General features: G+C 41.0%; 1 protein-coding gene across 5 annotated transcripts in view; it reads left to right on the top strand.

The window, feature by feature from the left end:
- arhgap42b (Rho GTPase activating protein 42b) overlaps positions 1 to 16,629 on the top strand; it is a 57,840-nt gene that overhangs the window by 30,545 nt on the left and 10,666 nt on the right. For 3 of the 5 annotated variants that reach the window (XM_029445687.1, XM_029445684.1, XM_029445683.1), the window contains exons 4-11: positions 2,675 to 2,746; positions 10,351 to 10,452; positions 10,709 to 10,819; positions 12,109 to 12,213; positions 13,029 to 13,158; positions 13,505 to 13,605; positions 14,156 to 14,265; positions 15,065 to 15,121. In XM_029445687.1, coding sequence (XP_029301547.1) covers positions 2,675 to 2,746; positions 10,351 to 10,452; positions 10,709 to 10,819; positions 12,109 to 12,213; positions 13,029 to 13,158; positions 13,505 to 13,605; positions 14,156 to 14,265; positions 15,065 to 15,121 — 788 coding nt within the window. The remainder of the gene's footprint in view (positions 1 to 2,674; positions 2,747 to 10,350; positions 10,453 to 10,708; positions 10,820 to 12,108; positions 12,214 to 13,028; positions 13,159 to 13,504; positions 13,606 to 14,155; positions 14,266 to 15,064; positions 15,122 to 16,629) is intronic. The other 2 variants (XM_029445688.1, XM_029445685.1) reach the window with 1 other exon arrangement.

The raw sequence follows: 16,629 nt of genomic DNA, 5'->3' as shown, positions 1-16,629 counted from the left end.
CCTGTTTAGAGAGGCTGTTGCTGAGGGCATTCGGCACAATGCCAGTTTGAAAGTAAATCCATTGATTCCTAAATAAGTTGCCCTCTTTCAAATATAAATCTCTGAATCAGCAATGCATTGCAAAATGATAATCAAAAGTGATGAGAAACCTTGACATGCTGACTACAATTCCTTTTGTCTATATTCTGAATTGCTTTGGATATTGCTGATCGCCACTGCTAGTACTAAACTGTTACATCTTGAAATTAACAATCGATAATAGCTTTGTTCAAAGTGTCTGAGTGTAGAGTAAAGGTTTCAGGTAACCTTCTGAAATAATGGAACTAACTTGCCTTCATCCAGTTCTAGATATCAGACCTTAATCTCAAAACGTATAGCTCTGTATATTCATTTGTCTTGTCCATTTAACTGAAAAGTGAAGAAGTACATTTTGGTATAAGAAATCTACATTTGCAGCACGGTAACACTGCAGGCTCAATTAGACTGAAGACATGGCAGATAAGACGGAGGAAATGACATTATCACTGGCAGAGTAGTATGATTCTCACTGTTGACACAGCAGATAACATGATGACTTCGATAGGGACTGCGGGATTATAACATCGAGATGTGATGCCTGTCAAATGTCCTCTAGTCTGTTTCTAATGGAGTGTCACTACTTGTAACCAAATGGCCGTAGTTTATTTCACACACTCTTCCTTGTGCTTTTTCTAGTGACGGCCTATAATATGTTATGTTGTATCTGAACAACTAAAGATACTCTTCCTACGTCCATTGGTGTACTTGGTAGTTTATAAACTTAATCTCTTATGTCAAATATTTTTCTTCATCTTTTAAAAAAAGATTTCTTTAAATCTACAGTGTACAGCCTCTTCTGTGTTTTGAGTGTAAGTTTATAGTGTCATGGAGGGCACACAGTCGGCAGATTTCAGTTCTACTGTAGTGATGTAATTAGCGTTTCACAATTGATTATTTTTTCTATTAGTCCAATGATGACGTCAATTGTCAAAGTTACAACACTGAAAATATTGAGTGTGACCAACAGTAAAAAAGTAAAAAATACATTCATATGAAAATCCACATGCAAGATATTACAAGTATTTGGTATTTCTACTGGCTGACAGTCATCAACATTAAACTAATCCACTAATCCTTTCAGCACAATTTCACTTTATTTACTTTACATTTGCTTAATTTAATTAGTTTTTTGTTCATTTGTTTTATTAAATGCAAATTGTGTCATACTGTCAGTTGCGTGAAACTTACTTTTTGCTAAATCATTGCAATACTTGGCCTTTTTTAAACGTACAACGTTTTTTAAACGTTCATTATGTAACATTGTACGAGTCAGTGATGGCGCAAAATGATGATTCATGACTCATAATGTCTGAAATCTCAGTTTACTGCTCACTGTAGAGCACATGTCGGAAACATTATTAGACGGCAAATAACTGTACCAGAGTGTAAGCACCATCATCTGAACAGGATTATGTTGGAGTGGGAAACGTCTATATTTGAAGCGACACGAATATCACGTTGTAATTACAGTACATTATTACAACAAAGCTACAAATGTACTCGACAAGCTCACAACATCCCACAACGCAGCATATAAAAGGAGATGGAAACATTGCAGGCTCAGAGAGATTGTAGCCTCCTTTTGAAGCCACTTGTTCTGGTTGGGTGATGGAGCTGACAGGGTTATTTTGGGACAATGAAAATGCACTGTGATTAATGGTTCAAAACAAAAACTCTATCCCGAGACGGTGCGTGTTCAGAGCACAGTAGCTGGGGAGCTGATAGTCCATCTGAGCCCACGACACCTCTAAATTAGTGGCGGTATCATAGATGCATTACAGAGCTCAGCCCTTAGTTTATCACACACACTCGCCACAAAGAATAACACCTTAAATCAACTTAAGAGCCATGTCATTTGTGACAGTGCCTCCCGTAGAGCAGCCTCACCGCTCTGATGTCATCTGATCTCAGCGGATGAAAGCCCATCTTGGGTACATTCAGAAGCACCTTAATGGCACCTTTCCGAAACGCTCACTCGCAAGGATCGGCCGTAGACTGTAATTGGCACAATATATCTCTCCTAATCTGTTTCTGTCTGGAATGAGAAGGGAGAGGCTCCTGGAGAGACCTTTTCACTCCAGTCACGGCGCAGGAGAGGTCACCAGTACACAGAGACACACCTCAAACATTTAAATGCATTGCAGGCTGCCGTTACAAAGCTCCCTCATCTGCTGCGCCGTGTCATATTTCAGCCAGGTTTGACAATGCTGCTGCTTCACAGCTCACATAAAAAGGCTCAATTTTCTCTAGCAGAACCATTGTTGAGTGCTCGATCTCTTATCTCTGCTGTGCTAATTTTGGGTACCTCTCAGTAAAGCACTGTTCATTGTCACAGGCTTAAGAGATATTAATGAATGTGATGGCTCTTTCCTCCACTTGTGTTTGGATTCCATGCATCTGGATCTTTCTCTGTGCTGTGTGTGTCGTACACGTTCTGGCACATTCGTAAAGCAAGAGCATTGTAACAAAGCTGAATGATGAGCTGATTGTGATATTTTTCTGCCTAATAGTCATTTAGAATTATTCAGGTTACACTCAGATCACATCTGAGATTCAGTCTGATTGACATCTGTCGGTCTCTTGTTTTTCATTCCAGATTCAGAATGCAGATGATGTGTTGATTACTCCTTTGGAAAAATTCCGTAAGGAGCAAATTGGCGCTGCGAAGGTAAGAGACCACCTACACGCACAATTAGCAACTGAACAGTGTCATGTGTTCTGACACGCTCACCTCTCATCCTCACCCCCCTTATCTCGCCTACAGTATGCAAATTATTAATTAAAAGTAAGAAGTGACACCAAGAGGCTTAATCAGACTGAGAGGGGGTATAAACAAAGACGTCAGTGTGACATTAAAAGATATTAAGACTTGGTTTTAAGGTGGCTTTATGTTTAGATGAAGGTGGCATTTTGTATTATCTGTCAGCAGACACGTTCTCAAATAGTGCTGCGTGTTATTTAAAAAAATAATTGACTACAAAATGACATATTAGATTTAAAAAAACACATTATTTATGTATTTCACACAGTATTTCATTTCAAATATTTCTATGCAAAAGCAAGCATGAAGACATACTTCAGTATCACTTCAAATATACTTCTGTACGATCAGGACTTTTCTTATGCATTTATAATCTGATTACAGTATCTAACATATTTTATTAACCATTTTTGTAATCAGATTACTGTAATCCTGTTTGATCCCCTGCATTCCTCCCTAACCTATTGGTCATAGAGGCTTGATATCAGTCGGGGTTCTGCAGAGTGTTGCTTGAAGGCATCCTGGTAACACGGTGGCTTTGTTGTTGAAGTTGACTGCAAAGAACAGTGTGGGCTTGTTGCTACAAGCCATGCTTTCATTCCTGGCCAACGCAAAGGCATAAAATGAAAGTGCAGCCGCTTGTTTGTGGTCTCCCCCTTGATGAGATCACACATGAACACGCTGCTAGAACTCGAGCCCTGACACAGAGCTCCCGCTGAGTTTCTCAGTCCACAGTCCCTCTGCACTGCACTCTGTGAATCATTTGCACATCTTTAGCCCGAAACCTTGTGAGGGATATTCCTGACTCAAAGTCACACTCTCACTCAACCTTGATTTATTTTTACATAACTTGACACTTGTCACTGGTCTGCAAAAGTAGACATTTTACCACACTTCATTGGTGTGTTCACAAGCCAAGCTGCAATGTAAAGGAACTATTTCTCTTCTCAGTGCTGAGGTGTGAACATCAATCACTCTCATTTTTACCGCCCAGACTAAATAACCATTGTCGCTACACATCTCACCCATCACATGTATCTAATGAATGAAGAATGAAGAAGCACATATTGCTGCCATCACTTTCTCTCACTGTCCCCCCCCCCCATCACACTGCTCAGTGTTATTGCACCGACTCTCTATGTTTATAAAATGGTTTCTTAAAAAAACACAGCCTCCGTCACTCCCACCACCTCTTATTTCCTCCGACCACTTCCTCCTAATGGCTCTCTCCTCCTACGGCCCATCCCCCCGCTAAACATTAGCCCAACGAGAGTGAGATAAAAGGCAGACATCACGAGCGGCTGAGATACTTTCCACTGTTCCGAGAATCTGGAGAGATCTGCAGTCCGTCTGACCCTTCCAGTTACTGCGCTTCATGTCTGAGAACGTCAGATGGACAGACGGGGAGCTCTTGCCTTATTTGGGAATACTGCGAGTAATCCCTTGGAGGTTGCGTACCATTGTATCAGCTTCTTAGGCACAAGCACAACACTTCCATGACCATAACACACCAGTAGATTGACTGCAGCACTATGGGACATATTAGGCACAGTCTGCTTCACACAAATGCTGAACCAAATGTTTTGGAATAAAACCCTCAAACCTTGCACAGCGTAGAACAAATACACATCAAGAAAGCCATGAGAATTCAAACAATCCTGTATTTTCACTGAATCATTGATGTACCATACGTGCTGGCTGCCAAAGTGGCTTGCCGAACCAACATTTTTGTTTGTTTTCTTTCCAGTTTCAGATACATTTTTGTGAGCTGAAAGTTGTTGACTTCCCAGGCAAAGAACAATAATTTCAGAACTGAAATAAGGAATTAAAATATGTCCTGGTTTCAGTGTACACCTACTGTTTGCTGTCACTGCCTCACAGTCACCTCTTCTGTTCAGCCTCTTAATTCATCTCCTGCAACTTGGACCTCAACCTTGGGCCTGAACTCTCACATGTCCCTGCTGTTATAAAGGCTATACATGCAGATTCGTTTCCCACAAACTGAGAATCATTGTAGGTAAACTGCCTAATGCTGGATCCACACTATTTGTGTGTGTGTGTGTGTTTGTTTATTGGTTGTCAGATTCTTTAGGAGCTTAACATTTAAAAAGACCCCAGGGACACTTTCTCAAGAAAAATACCAGGGGGTGTCTAACTGGTGGCATTCCTGACAATATCATGTTCCCTTCAAGGGTCTTTAACGTTAGGGGCACCACAGGGGTCCCTCACATGTGAGGAATAGGTGCAAACAGAACCAGATGGGAGTCACGACAATTTGAGGTTTCCTCATCCTACAAAGGGTGCACAGACATCAGATGAGTCTCTACAAGCTAGACTCTCCAGAGGCTGAAATGACATTTGCATTCATGCTATGAAATCCCATATGCTAACCAAGACGCTGTGGAGTTAAGGGATCAATTTAAGTGGTTTGGAAATATGTTCGGCAGCTCTGGGCTGCACTAAAACTTTTCAATCATACAACTATATAGTATACAGTCCATTGTTATACTTTGCTTAACCTGGGGATGTTGTGGTACAAAATCACTGGAGATGATGGCTGGGGAAAAGCAATAATTAACTTCATTTTCAGTGGATTTGAATTGTGCTGATTTAATGATGTTGTTATAGTTTTACAAAATTCTTGGGCATGTTAATTGCTACAGATATCTTGGTGATAATACCATCAGATGGTGCCAAAGTAAGACAATTAACACTGTTTATATATCATAGGGTGTGACCATAGTTGCCTGCTGCACGTTACACCAGCCGCACTAAAGATAGCAGATGATTGAATATGTAATTGATGTCCTGGAGATGTGCAGATCATTTTGCTGAATAAACTTTGTCAGATTGTTGGTTAATGTGTTGATGAAGGAGAGGAATGCGCACTGCGATAAGACAAGAAAAACTGCAACAGGCTTCAAAAACACTTCACCTTCTAACAGGGAGAGAAAAATAAATGAAGGTGACAGCGCTGCAGGTGACTCCAACTTGATGCTGCAAAACAACAAAATGCATGAATAAGGTGACGCAAATTAAAATATTTATTTCCATTATTCTCTTGTCTGTCCCATCACTTTCCACCGTGCCCTGCCCAATAAAGCAGAAACGCCATTAAAATAATCTTTCAAAAAAGTAATTACTTTTCTCCTGATCACCAGCATTTCACGAGCCCGTCACAGTAGACCGTCAGAGGTCGGTCGTTCACCTGCGTGTAGGCAGCCGCCATCCACTGTAAATATATCGGCTTCTGTCTGTTTGCAGATTTGTATTAAATCAGTTTATATTCAAACAGCAACATCATACAGAATCAGGGGCAGCGCCTGGAAGTTTAAGTCAGGAGTATAATGTACAGAAGTATGATGTAATATTTTGCCAGGGGAATTGATTAATTTCTGTTTTTACATACATTCTTTGAAGGACTAAATCTAATTATCTGACCGTATCTGCTCTGCAATTGAACAATAACTTCATGGAATCATTTTGACGGACGAGTCTTATTGTCACTGAACACGGGACTAATGTTTCGTGTCATTCCCTTTTTTTGTGGTGAACCTTTCCAGTCGGTCTTCTCCTTCGGGTTTCCTAAAGCTGAATTCTTGTGAAAATGAGAAACGTCATAGATAAAAGACGAGCCGGAAGTTGAGGTTCAGTTCAATCTTTTTTTCTTCAAAAGCTGGACACGCGTTAGAATGGACACTGAATTGAAATGCATAATGAAACAAAACAAACTATTCACTGATCTTTTAGAAAATAGCCTCAAGGCAAAACTTCCTGTTACCTCGAACATCATGGGGGCAGTGAGAGAGAGCTCCTTAGTCATCACTGGCCAGTGTCCAAAACAAATAATCATCCGCTGTGTCATCTTAACAAGAAGCTCCAAACTTGCAGATGATTAAAGTTGTCTTTTCCCACATGATGACGCTGATGAGAGCGAGGTTTAAGTTGATCTTAAAGAGGAACACCACCTAAATTAGGAATTCCAATAAGTTATTTCCATTGCCTTGGAAAGTTCAATCAAGATATGTGAACATGAGCTAGTCTCTCTCAAAACCAGAAACCAGAGAAGTACGTCTCAAAACTTGTGATGTCATCGGGTATAAAGTCTGCTTCCCAGGCGATGCATGCACGACACATTTTGTGGACCCACAGAATGTTTGTCGTCTTTTTTACATCCAAATAAGCTTTGTTCTATTTCAGTGTCGTCAGTTGTGAAACAGAAAATGTTCCCATATACTCAGAACATTCCCCTGGCTGCTCTGTGTCATCGTCAACATCTTTCCCAATTTGTGGTCTATGGAGCCGCTTCAGATGTATAACTTGATGACAAAATCTGAGTTTAAGCACTAATATTTGTTTGGACTGTCTTAGGACATGTACGAATTTGGAAATCGGGCGTAGTTCCCCTTTAACAGGGAGAAGCCGAAGGGATCCCTATAGGATACAGTAAAGACCTATATTCATGCAGAGCCTGCCAACGGACTGTTTCACGCCATAAAAATCAAGAAGCTTTTGAAGGTTGAGGAAGATGAAGATACCAGCCTTTTCCCCCTTGCAGCTTTGATCAGATCAAACAAAATATATGTGTTCACATAGTATGTGGAGCTTTTCTACTTTTATTTGTATTATTTAATATGTATTACATCATGTGTCAGAGAAAGCAGATGCACTGATAAATGATGATTTTAAGACTAAAGCTTTGCAGTTTGCTACACACACACTTTATGGTACTTTTAGAAGTCTGAGTATTTGTTTTTCAACTCTTCAGAAGCAGATGTTTGTAATTATTTCGTGTTAATTGGCCAACTTCTCATTGCCTGTGATGTCTCCTCAGGAAGTGGGATTTCAGGTAGGGAGGGAGACATTTGTTTTGGCTTTGCAGCAAAGAAACTGAACTCCAGCTGAAGCCTTGTGTTCTCTCTGCCTCCCCGTGGAAGTGAGACCAACTCGTGTGTGGTGGAGCATCAAAATATCCAGGCTATTGCTATTTAATCGCCATTCTGGACCCCTGCTCCAATTAGCTTTCTCTAATGAGCTCATAGAGAGAGGTCCTTTCATGTCACAAAAACAATACTTGTGGTGAGAAATGGGAGAGATGGAAGGAAATGAGGAAGTTTAGTGTGTGATAACCGGGGATTTTTCCTCTATATATATATATATATATATACACACACACACACAGACAAACACTTCCAACCTACCTTGCTGCTTACATCTGTTACCATGGTGATGAGAGGCTCAGAAATGATCCAAATGGCCCTGAGGCTCGTTAAGGCCAGTGTCAAAACTGCCGATGTCCAGCCAGCCTCCATCCATTCTTTAGGAAGCCGAGAACACCTGATGGCCAGAAGAAAAGCTGCCTGCCGCTTCTCTCATCATTTTCCTCACTGCAAAGTTACATTAGCAATTAGCAAACTCACACGTACTACAGCTGGCATCAAAGTGCTCTTAACGGCAACATGAGATTTGCCAGTGAGAAATCTCACTACAGAGGAATCTGCATCAGAATATTCTCATCCTGCATCTGATTTATTCATGAGGGCGAACAAAGCAATCAGAGGAGGAAATCTCCCAAGTGGTAGGTTCATGTGTGTTTTGTGCACCGCAGAGTGTTGGGAAGTGCTTTGGCTTCATCCAATGCCAGCCAGCTGATTACTCTGGGGGCGGTGGCACTAGTTTGTCAGAAACGGCCCCATCGTGTGTTCTTCAGGGTATATATCTTTCCACGTCTATGTCCTCTGCTACCACGTGTTGGACTTCAAAGCCTTTGCCTGCACTGCTCCCTCCTTCTCTCGGAGAGACTCTGCAATTTAAATTGCTCGTATTCCACTCTGATTGCACAAACATATCCAGGGGGGGAATGCGTTCACCACATGGACAAACCAACAAACACCTGGTGTTCTGCTAGGGTATCATTAAGGGAGCGCCAGTTTATACACATCCCGCCTGGATCAAAACAAAGCAGGACGTTTTGGGTGACTTAATCAGGCTTGCTCTGCCTCACAGATTCTCTGTAGCACTGAGTCACTCTCCATCTCTTTGTAAGTGTGAAAGACTTGGTCCAAATGTACTGTGGAGGGGGTTTTTTTCTCACACTGGTCAGCAGTGCAGGGAGATTCCTGCTGTGACTGCGGGGCTGCTAAACCTAAAGCTCGTAATTGAATGTGATCCCCAGTGTGCGAGTCTGTGCAGTGCTCATGAGTGTGTGTGTGTGTGTATGTGTTGCTATTTTCCTCAGGGCTTCAGTTGCATGCGTGCTCGCAAAATAATGTCACGTCAACAGCAGTCTCTATGGCAGACAGTCAGCTCCCTTTTGTTATCTAAAATAAAAACACACTCATCCTTTAGGGAAATTTATTTCCTGTCAGCGTGATATCATATTTAATCGTATATTTATTTGACTATCCACCTGTTTATTTACTCTTTGTTTCTGAATATTGGGCATACGGTATACACAATTGATTAATTTTTTTCTCCACACTCTTGAGAAGACCATGCCTGGGCCAGACATGACGAGGGAGATGGAAATAAGATGCTACTACATGAAATGATCTATTGATTTTTGTGCTGTGCTTGTAATAGTTATGTAGGAGGGTTACAATGTCTTGTGGTGAATTCCTCCGGTGCGTTTAACTGCTGTGGGGGTTGCTGAGGCAGAACACTGTTCTAGGTCATATCAGTAGCCAGTAGATTAGACTTGCTAAATTTCAGGGCCATGGGAATGAAAACAAACAAGCAGGATCTGGTTACATTGGCCGTTTCCTCACACTTAACCCGCCCACCCCACCGCCCTTTTTCTGTCCCTCCTCTGGCCCCTGCATGAGTGTTTGCATAGCAAGGTGGGCATTAAATGGGCAAAGCTTGGTTTAGAGGTCAGACTTGCAGATGAGACACTTGAGTGCCCTCACACAGTCAGGTTCTCTCTGCTTGGGCAGAGTTTGATTAAAGCCTGCAGAGTGGATCTTTTTTTTTTGCGGGGGTGAAAAATGTTCAATCTCTTAATCCATATGCTTTTATAGATGGGCAGCTGGCATGAAAAGCCCATTTCCTGTTCTTCCCCCGGAGCCTTCTGGGACACCCTGTCTGAATCCTGGGACTTGTGACTATAGAGTTTGACTTGTCTTTGCAGGTGCAGCATAACAAGGAAGGGAAATGCATCCAGCAAGTCCTGTCTGTGACTTTGCCAAATGCATTATGCTATTAATGATCTACCCTGTTTATTTTTTTAACGTATGTCCCCAGTTGGGGCTCTGTGAGAATAACAGCGTATATTGCCCTATTGATAATGAATGGTCTTTATTGACCATGCCGGCATTGTCTACTCGTCATTACACTCATGTGCCCCTTTTATGAACTGTAATAATCTATTGACAGAAATGTGCCAAACAGCCTGTGAAAACATAGTTAGACCGCCACCTAGTGGCCGGTCGAACACACACACAGGCATCAGGAATACATGACACATTGTTGGTGATTCTTTAACCTTTCATGCGTCTTGTGGATCTTTTCAGGAGGGGAAAAAGAAATTTGATAAGGAAACAGAGAAATACTACTCCACGCTTGAGAGACACCTCAGCTTATCGTCCAAAAAGAAGGAAACATATCTGCAGGAGGTAAAATCAAAACAAATGTTCTGACCCCCCCCCCCCCCCCCCCAACCTTTTGAATAATGTTGAATAATTCTGTGATATCACTCAGTGTCTCCTACAAATAAAGCTGTTGCTTGTGCACTATCCTTTGCTCATTGCTTCCCCAAGCACGTTTCCAGGTGGTCATGTAAGCATTAACTCTCTGTCCACACTGTGCTCTCCCAGTTTGACCCCCGCCTTTGTTTACGGCCCTGACCCTGGTTTGTTTGCTCATTCTCAGGCCGACATGCAGATTGACAAGGAGAGACAGTTCTTCTACGATGCGTCCCTTGAGTATGTTTTCAAAATACAAGAAGTGCAAGAGAAGAAGAAATTTGAGTTTGTTGAACCGGTAAGAAGAGTCAGAGAATCAGTTTTACATATTTCTGTGCTGCAGAGTGAAGATGCAGTAATTGCTTCTCCTTACTAAATATGTACTTAGATGCTTGGTTTAAGTGGCCTATAATTAAAAAAAGCACAGAGACTTTGTACTTACTGTTGATGGAAGTGGCTTTTTAAATGTCTGTTGTCTCTTGAAGACGGGCACAATTACGCCTCTCGCAGGTATAAATCTACACATTTGTCATCTTCATCACAACGTCTCTGTAATACAAGTCGATGCATTTTGGTAAGGTAGTCGGTGAAGTTGGATAATGTGGCTGTTGTGAAAAGTTGCAATAAAAGCCCCCACCTAGCAGATATATGGAGTCAATTCTAACATCTTTAGCGGAGAAGTTCCCAGGAAACATTAAGAACTCTAAGATGTTAAATGTCTGGAAATGTGAGACGGGAGCAAAGTGAATGTTTAAAGTTAGTTTACACCCACTGGCAGTCTACACAGAACCCAGGCCAGAAATGTAAATGTCCAGGCTCCAGGTAGTGCTGGGGAAAATGACGAGGCCCAACTTGGCCAGTGATGAATCTGGGCACAGATAAGGCGGTTTATTCTTGAACATATAATATACCGAGCCTTATCCTCGGAATAAAACCAGAGGTAGTGTCTGAGGATTTGACTGTGAACAGCTCGATGTTTGTAGGATGCTCCATGTTAGAGATGTGATGACAGCAGCACTGCTCTTTTCCACGATGGTCCAGAATGTTTGCGCGTTATACAGAAGATAAGATCGATATCTGTCAGTCATAAAGAGCTACAACCTTCTGGAGATTTCCTTTTTTTTGGCCAATTCAGTGCATCGAGATGAAAATATTGAATTTTGTGAGATTTGCACATTAATTTGTTTACAAAGTACGGTCCTTTTTTTCAAATATTGTAATTAGTTTTTAACCGACAATACAATAAGTACATTATAATTAGTTTTACTCCAAAAGTTGATATCTGCGTGTGACATTCACTCTGCCAAATTGATTGAGAGCAAAGAATTAAAGCAAATTATGTGCTTTTTAGGCAACAGTACTATAATTAAATCCATATTTGAAAAGAAACAAAATCACTACAGACTAAATTCTCCATGTTTTAGAGACGTTGAATGATAATTGTGTGATTACAGTTGTGATTATCGTTTTAGAAATAGAACATTTTATGTTGCAATGTGCCTTTTTAGATTGTGCTCTCTCATGTGAATTAGTAATCAAACTCTACATTAACTCAGTAAATCACCCTTAAATATTGTTCCTTTCCAGCTGCTGGCCTTTCTTCAGGGTCTGTTTACATTCTACCATGAAGGATATGAGCTGGCTCACGAGTTTGAGCCGTACAAACAGCAGCTCCAGTTCAACCTACAGAACGTAAGTCTCACCACCTCGGGGGTTTTTACACACATGCAACCAGCCACGTAATCAGATTCTGCAGCTTATCATACCCTGATATAACAGGCAGAGTTTTCACAAATGGATAGCTGTGTGATTAAATGAGATTCGTTGCTGCACAGAGGATCAATATGTTCAGTGTTGTATTGCAGGCGGTTACTTCAGGCCATGTAATGGTACTGTGTCAAGAGTAAGAATTGGGAGTAAAACTACAGCTGCTGCGATGCCCTCTCCTTCTTTCACCATGACCTCACCACTTGCAGCCTGAGGGCTCAAATTTCTCTTTGACCCAAAATGTCAGCGTCATTGCCCTGACAATTTCCACTCTGTAACCCTCTCTCCGTGTCCTCAAATGCAGAGGGCTCTAATAGGAGCTGGAGAAGGTGAAGCTGTCTCAGCATCGCTTTAGTAGTAGATAAGAAACAGCCTCGTACTGACCTTTTTAGAATCCAAAAAAAAGAGAATTCCTGGGAGCATTAACAATTGAGTCTCTGCCCTAATTTGCATCACCATAAGTGTATTCTTCCAATATAAATGTAGTGTATTTGAATTAGATGCTGCGTCTGTATTTCCAAATGGTTTGCCAATGTGTTCTTTTCCCCAGGTGTTCTGGCACCGTTGCACAAGTTGCATTTGTCAGATGTTTGACGTTTTTCCTTTATTTGTTTCAGTCTGCTCCTGGATGTAGGCAGAATAAGGGTACTTGAGATGAGAAATTGCAGGGGGAAAAATGCACTTACACAAGACTTCTTCTGTTAATGCGATTATAATCCAAACCTGCTTTTTCTGCGCAGACACGAAACAACTTTGTGAGCACTAAGCAGGAAGTGGAGAAGCTGATGAAGAGGATAAGGTCTGCAGATCAGGACTATAAACCCCCAGGCCAGTGGACGATGGAAGGCTTCCTGTACGTCCAGGAGAAACGTGAGTCTTTCGAGCCGGACTCCCAGCCAGCCAGCCCCCCCACCCCACCCCACCGGCACCTCACTTATAAGTGCATGGTTTTACATCCATCACCATAAACATGTCTTGAGTTTTCCCAGGCCTCTCTCGCACAGAGCTCATAATTCATCCTGTTTACCGTTTCACTTTGATGTGCGCTCAAACAAGGGGGGAGATACCCAAATGGTAGATTTTTATCTCCAGTGATAAACATTTGATTTATCACACTTGAATTTCAAATTGATTTTCGGAAGTCTCTCCAGAAGCCTGTAATTCAGAGAGAAATATTTTGTCTCGAGCACTATTTTGGTCTTTTTTTCTGTCTTAGGTCCCCTGGGATGCACTTGGACACGTCACTACTGCACATATGAGAAAGGCGGCAAGACCTTCACCATGAGCAACACTGAAAATAAATCCGCCGGGAAACAGGTAGTTAAGTTTAGTTTAGTTAAGTTTAGTACAAATGATAAAAGCTGAGGAAAGACTGAGCAAGTATGAATCTGTGAGGGTGACACAAAGAACTCCCTTGAGTCTTAAAAGAATGTCACACCCAGAGGGTTAAAAAAAAGAAAAAGGGAAGAAATTCAAGATGACAGGACTTAGACTTGAGAACAGAAATCGAAAGACTTATTAACTCAAGGCGGACAAACACTTCAAAGATAACAAATCCACAACTAACGAGAAAGAAGAACAAATTAAGACAACCCTTTAACAGAGACAGCTCGGGTGTCTTGCTTTGTAAACAATCACCTGAACGCTATCGCTTCAATTAAAAGCACTTGCAGTTCATGAGACTTCAAATAGAAGAAATAATGAAGTTATAATGACGTCATGCTTTGTGTATTCGATCAACCACCATCCTATAAGGCTTGCATTTACTAACAGGATGATCACTGTGTTTAGACTTTAGACATTTGAAAGGGAAAAAATGGAAGATGAAGGGCATTCAAACATTAAAGTATGGTATGTTTATTTTTAGAATGGTCTTGTGGTGAACCAGCCGGAGCTGTTCAAGCTCAAGTCCTGCATTCGGAGGAAAACTGACTCCATCGACAAGCGTTTCTGCTTCGATATCGAAGTGGTGGAGAGGTCTGTGATTATCTGAACCATCTATGTTCCCAACAATGTCTTACAACTTACATGGACTGAAAACATGCACCAAACATGATATGTAACACTATTACTACCACCGCTACTTATAACAGTGTATTAAGTATTAGTGGGTTAACGGAAAGAATTGCACTTCATCAAATTGAATATGAACAAATCAGCATGCTGTGATTTGTTCCATTTTACCCTTTTATACTTTACATTAAACTATTCTATACTGCCTTCTGGTATGATGTAATTTTAATAGCTACCATGGCATTGCTTTAGTAATTATACTTTTTGAAGTTGACAGTAAGAAATTTAAATCTAAGTAAGAAGCTTCTTCTTTCCAAACGGCACTAATTGTGCCTTTTGATGTATAAGTTACTTAGTAATTTAAGTCTGAACAAGTTTCTTGCCTACAGTATAGCTGTCAATCAAAGCAAAAGTCACCTAAATGGAAACAGTGGTGAATTAATTTAAGACACACATAACCTAAATGAACATTAAGGAAGCCCGTGTGGGATTCTGTGTTCTCATGCATATTGTGCAGCCTAATTGATACGGGCAATTAAGCTGAATTATCATGGGAGCACTCAGCATCTCAAGAGCTGTTGAGGTTTGATTAACATCTTTAAAGAGTCCCTGTTTACCAGATGTTTTCAGCTCTGTTTGTCTCCTGCATGTCCCTCAAGTCCTCTCCCTCCAAAGCTCCTGTTTGTTGTATGTGTCCACGACGTCCATATTTACTCTATTTTTGAACCCATTCCGTCTTTTCTCTGTGTTCGTGTGGATGTAGAAATGACATCTATCGTGGAACTCTTTTCAGGCCACTTCAGTTTTTCTGTAAAGTCCGGTATGTGAACTGACCAGTGCTGCCCTTTCAGAGCAGTTGCATGTGCTGCATGTGTGCTGCTAATCTTATCATTCACTTAATCTCAAATCCAAACCTTCTAATGAAATACTGTTGCCTTCTGAGCACTTCACAAGATCACTTGGTCAATATGGGCTTCAGGACGTATTCATAAATGATTTCTACTTGTCTGCAATTACTCAGATAATACATTGATTCATGTCATCAATTAATCACGTTGCCTCTGTTTAGAAGTTTGAAATAATTTGGCTGTATGGGATCACTCATAACTAATTTGTTTTTAAAGTTGTACTGGGGAATAGGAGGAGGGATTGGCCAAAGATCAAACACTTTAAAGTTGGCTGCCCGCTGACAAACAGTGGCTGAATTGATCAAGACAGACGTTACGAGAGCTGGATATGAGCTCATTATTGTGATGTGTTCTTCAGAATTATAGAGCTAGCTCATCACCGCGCATTATTGTTGCACAGCACCAGCACGGCCAGCAATGCTCACCCTTGGCAAGTGTTGCTGAGCATGGACAATAACTGCAGTTTATTTGCAGTACAACTCATTTATCATAAATGACCATGCCCCCAAGGTGCTTGTTCCAACCACAAGGACAATGTGGGCCAAGCTCCAGTCAGCTTCAAGCTCATCCATTCATCTTCATTATAATAAACATGCTGTTGCACCTATAGCCCCGCCAGATTCAGGCCAGCAATCTCAGAAGCTAATTTTTAAAGGGTTGGTTCACACAAATTACTCAAGGGGTAGTCAGCCATGCAAATGGTTTTATTGTATTTGCCGATTTGATTTGTGGCGCTCATAGCAATGGAAAAATTGTATTTAATAAATGAACTAGCAACATGTCTTCTTAATACTTTTGATGATTCACGGACCTCACTGCCAACAGTTTTCATTGGAACTTCAGCAGAAAAGTACTTCCAAAGAAAACTGATAACCCGGTGTCACTGGTTCTGGAGAGAGGTCACAGCTATATTAAGACAGACAGCATGGGAAAATAATGTGGGTTTTTTTTTTACTTGTTCTAGTAAAAACCCAAAAATACGAGTATGAACCTGGAAATTAACATAATATGTTTTCAATATTCTGAGCATCCAAATGAATTTTCTTTCACCTCCACTGTATTGGAGTGTGGAGGCATTAATTAAAACATTTAAATATCAGAAACAGATATCTGAAACTTGGTCAAATAAATCCAAAACTATCCGCATGGCGATATCCCAGTAGGAGATAACATTAAAAATGTGTTTTGGTCATTTGGTTAATATTACCCTTTAATTGCATCACATGCAACTTGACATGGCTCCATGCTCGTACTAATCATCACTATCGGGTGGGGTTTGCTAGTATCATCAGATAATCTTAGCATTGGGTTACTATAACTCTCAGAGCAGTTCAAAGCTTTAAGTAGTGAGGTGAGACACGAGACCTGCTGTGCCGGTAAAACACAGATGTGTATGCATGTTGTGGTGCAAGAAAATAAA

This window comes from Cottoperca gobio, chromosome 13 (assembly GCF_900634415.1).
Source record: "Cottoperca gobio chromosome 13, fCotGob3.1, whole genome shotgun sequence".
NCBI classification, from domain to species: Eukaryota; Metazoa; Chordata; class Actinopteri; order Perciformes; family Bovichtidae; genus Cottoperca; species Cottoperca gobio.
Note: the sequence above shows the minus strand (reverse complement) of the source record. Positions and strands in the feature narration are given on the sequence as shown.